General features: G+C 38.8%; 1 protein-coding gene across 2 annotated transcripts; it reads right to left on the bottom strand.

Moving 5' to 3' along the window:
* Nucleotides 1-5,767: 5,767 nt before the first annotated feature.
* On the bottom strand, nt 5,768-9,784 carry LOC141914802 (D-aminoacyl-tRNA deacylase 2-like). 2 transcript variants are annotated; one of them, XM_074806109.1, is made up of 4 exons: nt 9,634-9,778; nt 8,975-9,113; nt 7,550-7,619; nt 5,768-6,151 (listed from the first exon to the last, which is right to left on the bottom strand). In XM_074806109.1, the coding sequence occupies exons 2-4, from the start codon at nt 9,092-9,094 to the stop codon at nt 5,823-5,825; spliced, it is 519 nt and encodes a 172-aa protein (XP_074662210.1). In that variant the 5' UTR covers nt 9,095-9,113; nt 9,634-9,778; the 3' UTR covers nt 5,768-5,822. The 2 variants fall into 2 exon arrangements, with proteins under 2 accessions (XP_074662210.1, XP_074662209.1); XM_074806108.1 differs by having other exon boundaries at nt 5,770-6,151; nt 9,653-9,784.
* Between the last annotated feature and the right edge of the window lie 585 nt (nt 9,785-10,369).

Genomic DNA, 10,369 nt, shown 5'->3' with positions numbered 1-10,369 from the left:
CTTATCAGGTGGCGATCGTCGTCAAAAAATAGCCACAAAAAACGAACAATAACAGAAAATATCGCCGACAACTTGTGCGTGGATTGTACAACGAGAAAACATCAACTAGATCAATGACAGGCGATCGCGGATAAAAAAGACCACTTCAAAAAAGAGCCGTCGGTTCGCTCATGTTTTATTCCGGGGAAAAAATGTGCCTGACATCGCGAGATAACGCTATACACTATCGGTAAATGTAAGTTTATTTCTGTTCTGTTTGATATGCTTCACCGATGTAGCCTTAATACTACTTGACCTACGTGCATTGCTCCCTAAAGACCGCCATGCAGACATATTGCTTGCTCAACATCATTACTGCTATTTTCTGTGCAATTAATGCGTTTTATTAGAGCCGGTCCATCTGATAAATGAATCAGAGCTATTTTCTTCTCAGTTGCCGGCTGGTTGATAGTCCTCGCGACTAAATGGGTCATGCGACGCCGGCTTGTGACGGAACCGGTGGCGTGCGTCCAAATATCGACTGTTCTACTGGCATCATCAGTAAATAGGAAAATTAACTTGAAAGTTTGTTGATGCCTAGACAAACAACGCATACACTGCGTAGTATCGTCGTCAATAAATAACATAATGTTTAGGATCAATGAAGTTATTTTGGATTTGAATATATCGATCTTTTTAATTGAATTGACCGGCAACCAGTCCAGTCCCGAAATAATGATGACGTACATCCTCTCAAAATAATCATTGAGATAAATTGAAAATAATATAAGAGTAATAAAACATATTCAATTGTAAAATAAACGCAAAAATTCATAATTGTGATCGTTATTTTGAAACGCCAATATTGATGACGTAGCGCACATCGACTCACATGGAACCTCAAATAACGCATAATATGCGTATATATTATGTGTAAACATTATCAAAACGGTTTTTTTCGGTGTCAGCAAATTCTTATCGACCCTATTGAAAAATCATTGATGTGATAAAATTTGAACACCAAACACGCCTGATTTGTTTCGAAAGATGACAGATGATATTGAGTACAAATTCCTTGCACATTTTCCTTGGCTCGCTCACAACGTGCAGTAGTCAATGTTTCAGTAATTTCAACTTAATTAAATTAGTGGTTTACAACGGTTATCGCGTGTCTACTGTTATGGTACTATCCATCGGGAGCTATTTACAACAAAAATATACACACAATTCTTATAGAAAAAATCTACTTTTTCGAAGCAAATCTGTTATTTTCATTCCACTATCATGAACGCGTACTATTTCTTAGCGTAGGCTGCGCGGCGTATCGATTTACTACGAATATAAAAAAACAAACGGCCATCAAATTGGCCATCACTGTCAACCGGCATGCAGCTATATTTCCACAAAAACATTCAATTATATCAATGCTTTTTTATCATTTATCTTCAGAGCGTAGCAGAACTTTGAAGTCAATGTATTTTTTGGTTTTTATATACTCTAACATCAACTTCGATATCATCCGGCTATCGAGATAACCTGTTACGCGAGCGCAGGCGGACGTTTTTACTGCGAGCTGATAAACTGCGGCATAAAATATTGTTTATTATGAAAAAAAACGTATAATGCTATCGCGCCTTGATTTCATCGGGTAGATTCAATGCCGGCGGCACCGGAGGCCATGCGGCTGCGTTTTTATGATACCCACGGGAAACGTTACTATAAATAATTGTGACGTGTGACGTAAGAGATCCGTCCATAAATCCCGCGTCATGCGACATACGTTAACGATTATGCGCTATTCGTGCACGTCGTGCGCATTATACGAACATACATATATACAGCTGAACCTCGTTACAACAAACTGCACGGGAACAGAAAATTTGTTCGTTATAACCGATAGTTCGCTATATCCAGTATTCAATCAATTAAATGTTCTTACTTGAGACGAAATTCTATACGTATTTGTCATATCCGATGAATCGCTGTATCCGAGTTCGTGATAACGAGGTTCCGTTTGCATAGGACTAGAAAGGGGAAAGTGCAGGTTGTGCGCACCCCCCCCCCCCCTAAAATTTCCCAGAAGTTTTACGGCGAAATAAATGTATCAAAATGTTTCTTTGAAAAAGTTTAATAAACCCATAAACTTTTGTCTGTATTTCGAAAAAGTTATTTTTTCCAATTTCAGCTTTCGTTCGGGTGCCCTTTTAATTATATGATACGCCCTACTTGGGGGTGCACCCCTCCCCGAATCAGACCCTAGATCCGTCCCTCGAATCACCAACTCGGACTGCACGTCACTCAATTATCTACAACATCCAAATCCTCCTTGTTTCGTTTTGATCGTCATTAATTTCTGTGGATCTGTTTTGCATACAGAAGACAATGACATGTCTAACACATCCGAACCAACTGACAGACGGCAAAAACATTAACACACGAAGTAACACACTGTCTCATTAACACACGAAGAACACGAAATCAAAAACAGAAATCATAACAATTCTAATTAGATAATAACCTACTGTTTACAAACTAGAAGTTTTTCAAAAATCGAGAAAATCAAAAAATCAAAAGAACACGACGTTTCGATCTCACCCTAGAGATAATCTTCAGGTGCCAATCCTAAAGGGTGACAACATACCCAGTGATGGCTTTTGATGTTACCTTTTCATCGATGTATAATTTGTCCATATAACAAAGGAAGTAAACGAAATCGGGTTTTTAGACCCTTTTGAGATCCCATATCTCTGACTATTGTTATATTAGGCTACCTGACGCATCGTTGTACGGTTTTTCTGCGTATAACAAACCGCCATCAGATAGGCCTTTGTGACGCGAACAAACGGCGGCCTGTTTCCGCGAAAAACTCAATACATCACGGAGATTCGGGCGATAGGTGATCGAATTTTGCTTCTTGCTCGTCGTTTCTATCTCACGATTAGCGAAAAGAGAACGAAAACGTCAGTAATTACGTAATTCATGCGGAATTCGACGAATAAGAAATTTGTTACGGTTATTTCGCTCGAGCGGTTTTTGTGTTTATTTCGCTTTACCTTACGGGAAACGAGGGGAGACGGCAGCGTCACCGGTTGCGTTTTAGCCGGCGGAGTGAACGCGTTCTTCAGTGGCAACAACCGTCTGTCTGTTGTTTTTTTTCTTATCTGGTTCCCTTTATCAAAATGCTGTGACAATTCATTATCAAATTAATCGGAAAGACCGATTTCCTTCAACCTACGCCCCGTACAAAACAATACATGAAAACTTACTTGAAAGTTTATCGACGACGCCTTTGAAAAAAACACATTGCTTAATATTTTCGACATGAAATGATATACGCTTGTATTATAGATGTAATATTTATTGTTCGTTTGTTTTGGGCTTTACGTCGTTCAGATCTTGGTTTACCGGGATTAACCCTGTTGGATTTTTCATTTAACTTCACGACGGGACGGCTTTGAAGTGTTGCCCGCACACTGTAAGCAGCCAGCAGGACTCGAACCCACCTGTCACTCAGCACCGATAGCGGATGCGACAGCATTATCTCACTGTGAGCTACCGAGGACGTTAGGATCAATAAAGTTATTTTTGATTTGAATATCGATACTATTGAATTGAATTGAATTAACCAGCAGCCAGTCTAGCCCCGATATATTGATGACGTAGTGGTGCACACGCTCAATCAAACGAACAATGAAATAAACGCAAAAAATTCACAATTGTAGTTCTTATTTTGGAACGCCAATATTGATGACGTAGGGTACATCGTGTCTCACACAGAACGGCTCTTTCAATAACGGCATATCTTGGTTTTTACAGCATTAAACAATTTTATTTTTAATTCACCTTTTAAACCGTCGATTCCGTTCGTCGAGTAACGAAACGATGAAATCCGGTATTTCACTAGATGCCGCGCCGATTTGTCTATAAAATAAACCAGTTTATATATCCCTACATTAATGACACGAGTATAGAAGAAGCCCGCGTTGCCGCGTCTCGTGGGGCAAATTCATCATAATCAGTTGGAATTTTTCGTCGAATTAAGCCAGCCATTATCTAAAAGCAATCGCTGACGTCTCAATTGAAACTGGCTTGCATTAATCTGCGGCCTTTCCATTACGGAATTACAACTGGACCTAACCGAATTATCGGAATCGGATATTATAACAATCGTGTTTGTCTAAAACCGGTTAAAGTTCCGGCGTTCTGTGATATCAATAATCTCCACGTTGCAGGATGGATATCAATCCGATCCTAGAGATAACGAAGGGACTAACTTGAAAGTTGATTGACGCCTTGAAAAACAACACGCGCATTGCTTAATGTTGTCGACAATGAAAAATATGTTGAAAACCATATAAAAATCAAGCGTCAATCAAGTTATTTGGGATTTGAATAATATGTCGATAATTGAATTAAATCGAACGGCAACCAGTCCAGACCCGATATATTGATGACGTAGTACACATTCTCTGAAAAATGATTATCAAAATTCATCAATAGAAAGATAAGAGTTATATAGTATATTATGGATAATCATGGAAATTCAATATTGTCTACCAACCTGCCCTAAATCTTGGATTTGAATATATCGACAATTGAATTAAATAGAACGGCAACCAGTCCGGCCCCGATATATTGATGACGTAGTGCACATCCTCTCAAAACATAATTATCAAAGTTTTTCAAAAATAAAATAATGAGTTATATAGTATATTATGGCTTATCGTGGAAATTCATTATTATCTACCAACCTATAACCCCCCTCCCCAAGAAAAGGATGTATTTTATTTATATCTAACGAATAATTAATCCTTTCTGAGACGCTCTGTATTTATGTTTGACAATCTGACAATTTCAAAATTCTACGTCCCTTGGTCAAATGAGGACGATGATAAATGCATCCAAATACTAATAGGCATATCAACAAAGAACCATGCTGTTTTGGCGACTAATTGGTCTACCAGGGCCATACCTAGCATTTGAATTTTAGGGGGATAGAAAAGGGGCATCCACCCCCGCCCCCTGCTAATGTGATCTCGGTAATACATCATCCCGTGTGGGCGTTAGGAGCCGGGTTGTTCGATCCCCGGCGCGTGCGCGTAATTTAACTGTCATTTCCTCATCGTATAACATTGATGGAGAAAATGAGATGTCGGTAATACAACCTCATCCTATGTGAGCGATGGAATTCACCTGAGGCTTTTTCACCTAAAAAAAGCTCAGCACTTATGCCATGTTACTGTAATATAAGTAATACGCGTAATCAAGGTATAATCTGCCCCACTTACCATACGTAAGTAACCAGCAGCTATCCATAGAAATGAAAAGTAATCCGTATTGTTTAGTATTATGAAGTATGGACAGTAATATATAGTTATGAAGTAGCCGACAGTAATATTCAATAGTGGTAATCTATAGCAATAGTAATAATATAGAGTAATATAGTCATCGACAGTGAGAACCTCCCTGGGGATTCGGTGAACCGAGAAACATGAACGTGACTTCAGGGACGCACTCCACATTTTTATCATTAGAAGGGTCTTATTAAGAACAATGCGCTTATGGAGAATCTTTAACGAAATAGATTTTGCATTTGAATGGAATCTCACGATAAAGATTTCTTCGATAGATTTCTTCATTTGATTCTCTTTTCATCAAATTCATGCCAAAAAGGAAAATCACAAGACGATAGATGTCGCATCGGTAATCTTTCTTTCGACAAAGCCAAATGAGAAATAATTTGTAAGCACGAAAATTCATAGTATGATTAATAGTGACAAATAAATTATTTCTTTTATTTCATGAGATTTTTACATAGAATTTGACAAAATGCACATAAAAGTTCATAATTCTATTAGATGGCTGAACGGACCGTTCGTTTCGATATTAAGCACCTGCCTATTGCCGTAGGTACCGGCTTTCACTTCGTTTGAATTAGCCTTAGCTTTGCCGCTACTTTGCAGCCAATGCGAGCATTCTTTTACGAATAACGCGTACAGTTCGGCGCCGACTGATTTGTCGACGTTTCCGTGATACTGCATGACTTTACCCTTAGATTTACCGCCGAGCGTAGCCTGTGGCACGATCAACACGTCACCCGCTAAATCCATGACCGATACGTATTTTCCAGACGTCGTCTCCTCGCTCAGTTTCATCTGCATGACTGTTTTCGCTGCAAAAAAAACGTCTTTTATCCAATTCCATTCTTTTCGGTCGGGACGTTTAAGATGGCTAGAATGAATACATTAGATCCTGCCTGAGTCGGATCATGCATAAAGATGTATATAACATCGAACTCAGATATTGCTGCTAAGTCGGACACATTTTGTACGTCGCAAAAGTTCCGACGAGCGGAGTCTACTGTAGAATAATTCGGGACATAGCCATAATCTCAGCCATTTTTTTCTGTTTTACATAACACAAATACGAACGCAATGTTAAGAAGAAAAAACCATGTTAAAACGAAAAGTTGGTTTGAAAGGAAAAAGATACGTTTAAACGAAAAAAGATCACGCTAACGTGTGCCGGTTCATTTCACTTGCTGGTCGGAATGTTGCTTTTAACGTTGCGATCAGAACGAAAAAAAGATCAGAGTCCTTCTTTAGTACGAAACGAAATACGAAACGAGCCGAAATTAACTGTCGTACTTTTTTCGCAAACTTTAAAACGAAAAGTGGCCAACTACGTTTTAACAGCGTCTTTTTTCGTTTGAAAACATATAACGCTTTCGACGTATAATGCAAAACTAAATTGGTGGAGATTGGGCATATTTTCTTTCTTTTTAATTTAGCGCAAATAAACCACAATCCTGCCTCAACAGCAGCTCTTTTCTCCTGTATTTTCTATCTTGAGATTAGTCAGAATAAACCCCCAATATAACGCCATACTACTCTCCATACGTCCAAGGCTCTGTATCGCTGATGTGAGCGGTATTGGGATTGTATGCATAGGCTATACGAGAGAAATCCGCACAGTTTTTAAGCCAAAGATGTAAAGTTCTTGAATAAAAGAGTATATACGAGTAACGTTCTCAATAAGCCTGATGATGGCCAATACATGCAGTAATTATTGTGGAATTTCTCTTGTATATGCCTTTCATCTTACACGGACAATGTGGATCATCTCAATCTAGGCATGACCTATATTGGCTTATGTTATAGGCCTAAATGAAGAGCAGCCAAGCAGTTCAACAAAATTTTTGGAAGGAAGAAAAATGTGAAAGCATCTGTGCCCTTGACATATAGGACCCAAAATCTAATCAGTGATCCAATCCCAAGGACGCTTATCCATTGCTAACCATATCTAATCAAGTTCAGTCTCAGTGCCAGGGCACGAAAAACGTCTGCGAAGTCACCCCCTCCCCCCCCCCCAAGGCATTGTTGGGCATAAAAACTGGACAGAAGCTTTTCCTTTGCCTTTAAACATTTATAAGCATAGCTGACAAGAAAGCTAGTGCACAGGTGCATAAAGTATGTGACGTATAGAAATATTTTGATAAAGATTTTTGGGATTGTTCTGTCCATCTTCGTTTTGTTCAAATTTTTACACTTATGTCTGTAATTCAACTTACCGATACGTTTAACAGTATCTTCATCAGCTTCTTTCAAGAAGCAAATGTACACAACGATGCCTCTTTTTATCTGAAACATGTAAATACATGTGTACCATGTAACTCTTACAGGGTTTCACAGACTGGCTGTAGCACCCATATTACAGGGCTGCATTTTTCATAGTGGTGATGAGCCCTATCCTGGTGATAAATCGCTATCCCGCGGTGTTAAATATTTTCAACACTGGGATAACTTAAATATCGCTTTGAAAATTGCAGGCCAGGGATTCACAAGACTTTTACAGGGTGTTAGCCTGTTAGACCTGTGTAACAGGGTATTAAAAAGAGTGACAGCATTCGTTGCTTTAAGTTACAAGCTTTTTGCAGTCTGTCACTGGTTATATACAGTGGAACCTTGTTACAAAAACAATCCATGGGGCAACCCGCAAGACTAGGCCAATGTGATATTGATCTGTGTAGGGTTTGTGACTGTAGTTTAGAGTTTAAAGGCTTTATTTCATAGTCAATAAACATATAGGCCCATAGGGCCTAAATGAACCAACTTTTTTCAATGTTTTTCACCCCCCATATTAATTTCCTACACCTATTAACTGCCTCTATTACGTCAACTTTTGTGGAAAGGGGTCATTCATTTATTACGTACGCATTAGGGGAGGGGGAGGGGTCAGTGCAATTGCGTATTGTAATGCTCAATGTATATGATAAAAATGGCTGATTTTGCGTACAGAGGTGGGGGTTGAAAAATTCAAATTTTATGCATACGTAATAAATGAATGATCCCAAAGATCAATTTACTGCTGTTTATGCTTAGAAGCCATCATGTTGATTAATGAAATACTTCCAATAATGAAATACTTCCAATAGCAATAGTAATCTTAGTAGGTTAAATTCATTGAACAATTGAAAATATCGATTTAAGTGTTTCTGTTAAGTGAATTTTGTTAAATCAACTCAACATTGAACATTATTGATTGGGTTATCGAAAACCCTGACTTCAATGTAACCAATGAATCTGGCCCTTGGGACACTAAATTAACGTCTCTCTAACCGATATTTAGTTGTTGCCAATATCTGTTCCAACCAATGAAATTAAAAGGATAGGCCTAATAGCCTAATAACTTTTTTGATAGGAAAAATAGGCCTTATTTTTGTTCATTCTGAACATCATTTTGGTATGGGTTTTTGTTGTAACGAGGTTCCACTGTAGGCTATTACAACAGGATTGTCACTGACTGCTTGTTGGTCGAATCAAATATTATGTACCGTAATTCACCTAAAGCACTACCTACTGGTCCCAGTCTAAGCCACTCATGTTTCCCACTGATGTGAGGCCTATCCAATATGCTTATCTCATTATATCAGACATGGTTAACCGGAGGGAGGCTTATTTGTACATGAAGGACAAAAATTATCAATTTTACCTACCTCAACGAAGCAAGCAGGAGAGTCTTCAGTTGGGGGCTGAGTTTGAAGTCTTGCAGACAAACATTGTTGGATCAAAGCCCGCGACCTTGGAACGGTTGCTTTCTGTTCACCATTAGACATCACCTTTGATTAATAATCCCTGCAGTAAAATGTGAGGAAAATGTGTGTGTGTGTGAATGCACAGCATTTATATGGTCCATTCCAGGCCTGTCGCTATCTGCGGCCTATGATAGAAGAGGAAATAGCCTTTTAGGCTTAGCTTCTAATTCCTTTTCTTTCTATGTGTCTACCATTGGCCTAATGATTTAAAGACGAGAATGAGTGAGACTGAGGGACAGAGGGGTCTGTTCAGCTGTAGGCTAGGCTACTTAAGTCTAAACCGATTATTAACAAAATTACGGACAGGTGTGACATAAGTAGCCATTGTTCCACAAACAACCTGTAGGGGACAGCAACAACATCTGGTATTCAGACTAGAGTTAGACTTGTTTTGTGCAGTTGTGAATCACAATGTCAATGTGATTGTGAGAGTGTCGTCTTGGACCGTTGGGCTTTTGCAACCTCTTTTTTAATTTTGAACTCGTAGGCCTACGGCTTGTCAGTTTCGTTTCCCGATGTAGAAATTTACTGGAAATTTAGGCCATTGTGTAACAACTTACTGGTTGGTAGGCTACCTACATTCTCAGCCGTTATCAAACCTCGATGAAAACACTAGCACCACATAATAGTCAATTCTGTGCCATAATTCTATTCCGTAAATAAATTTTGATTTATTTCTGGGTCCACGCGACCTTCAATACAAATTCCCGCAGTAGACGCACGTATATAATGAAATCTCATTGGTCAAAAGTTGTGTTGCATGCGCGCTGAGACATGCGCGCGAACTATCGTAAGTATATCTTGGTTCGAATCCCATAATTTCGAATGTTTTGAATTTTTCGGTTAGAGTCGTGTCCTCCTTTGTTCAGCTGATTTAAGGAATTTAAAAAGTATAAACAAGAAAACTTGCTGCCATGAAGAAAAGTACCCTTCAAAATGATGTACTGTTATCAATGTATAAAAAAATGTTTGGGGCGTGTCACTTTTTTGGGGTTGGTCATTGATGAAAATGACCAACAGAGTGGCCTATCCCTCTAACCTAGAACATATTATAGGAAAACTGTGTCGTCCGTGGATACAGTGGTCGTTGATAAACCATAATACCATTATAACAATATTTTTTGTTACGAGTTGATCATTCATCGAGTTTGATCAATTCGTGACGAGTCCCTGTGTGATATCCCGCTTGTTTTGGTACACAATAAGGAGATCGGCTTTAGGATTCAAAACCCTATAGGCCTACTAAACATGAATCAGTTTCAGAATCTTTGAAAGCGGAATCACATTTCATGAAAT

Source organism: Tubulanus polymorphus, chromosome 1 (assembly GCF_964204645.1).
Source record: "Tubulanus polymorphus chromosome 1, tnTubPoly1.2, whole genome shotgun sequence".
NCBI classification, from domain to species: Eukaryota; Metazoa; Nemertea; class Palaeonemertea; order Tubulaniformes; family Tubulanidae; genus Tubulanus; species Tubulanus polymorphus.
Note: the sequence above shows the minus strand (reverse complement) of the source record. Positions and strands in the feature narration are given on the sequence as shown.

Excerpts from the sequence above, each read along its gene's own strand:
- LOC141914802 (XM_074806108.1), bottom strand. The coding sequence starts at position 9,094 with ATGTCTAATGGTGAACAGAAAGCAACCGTTCCAAGGTCGCGGGCTTTG. Across the intron at positions 7,620-8,974 it reads CTCCTGCTTGCTTCGTTGAG|ATAAAAAGAGGCATCGTTGT; the intron begins GTAGGTAAAATT and ends TACATGTTTCAG. Across the intron at positions 6,152-7,549 it reads AGATACTGTTAAACGTATCG|CGAAAACAGTCATGCAGATG; the intron begins GTAAGTTGAATT and ends TTTTTTTTGCAG.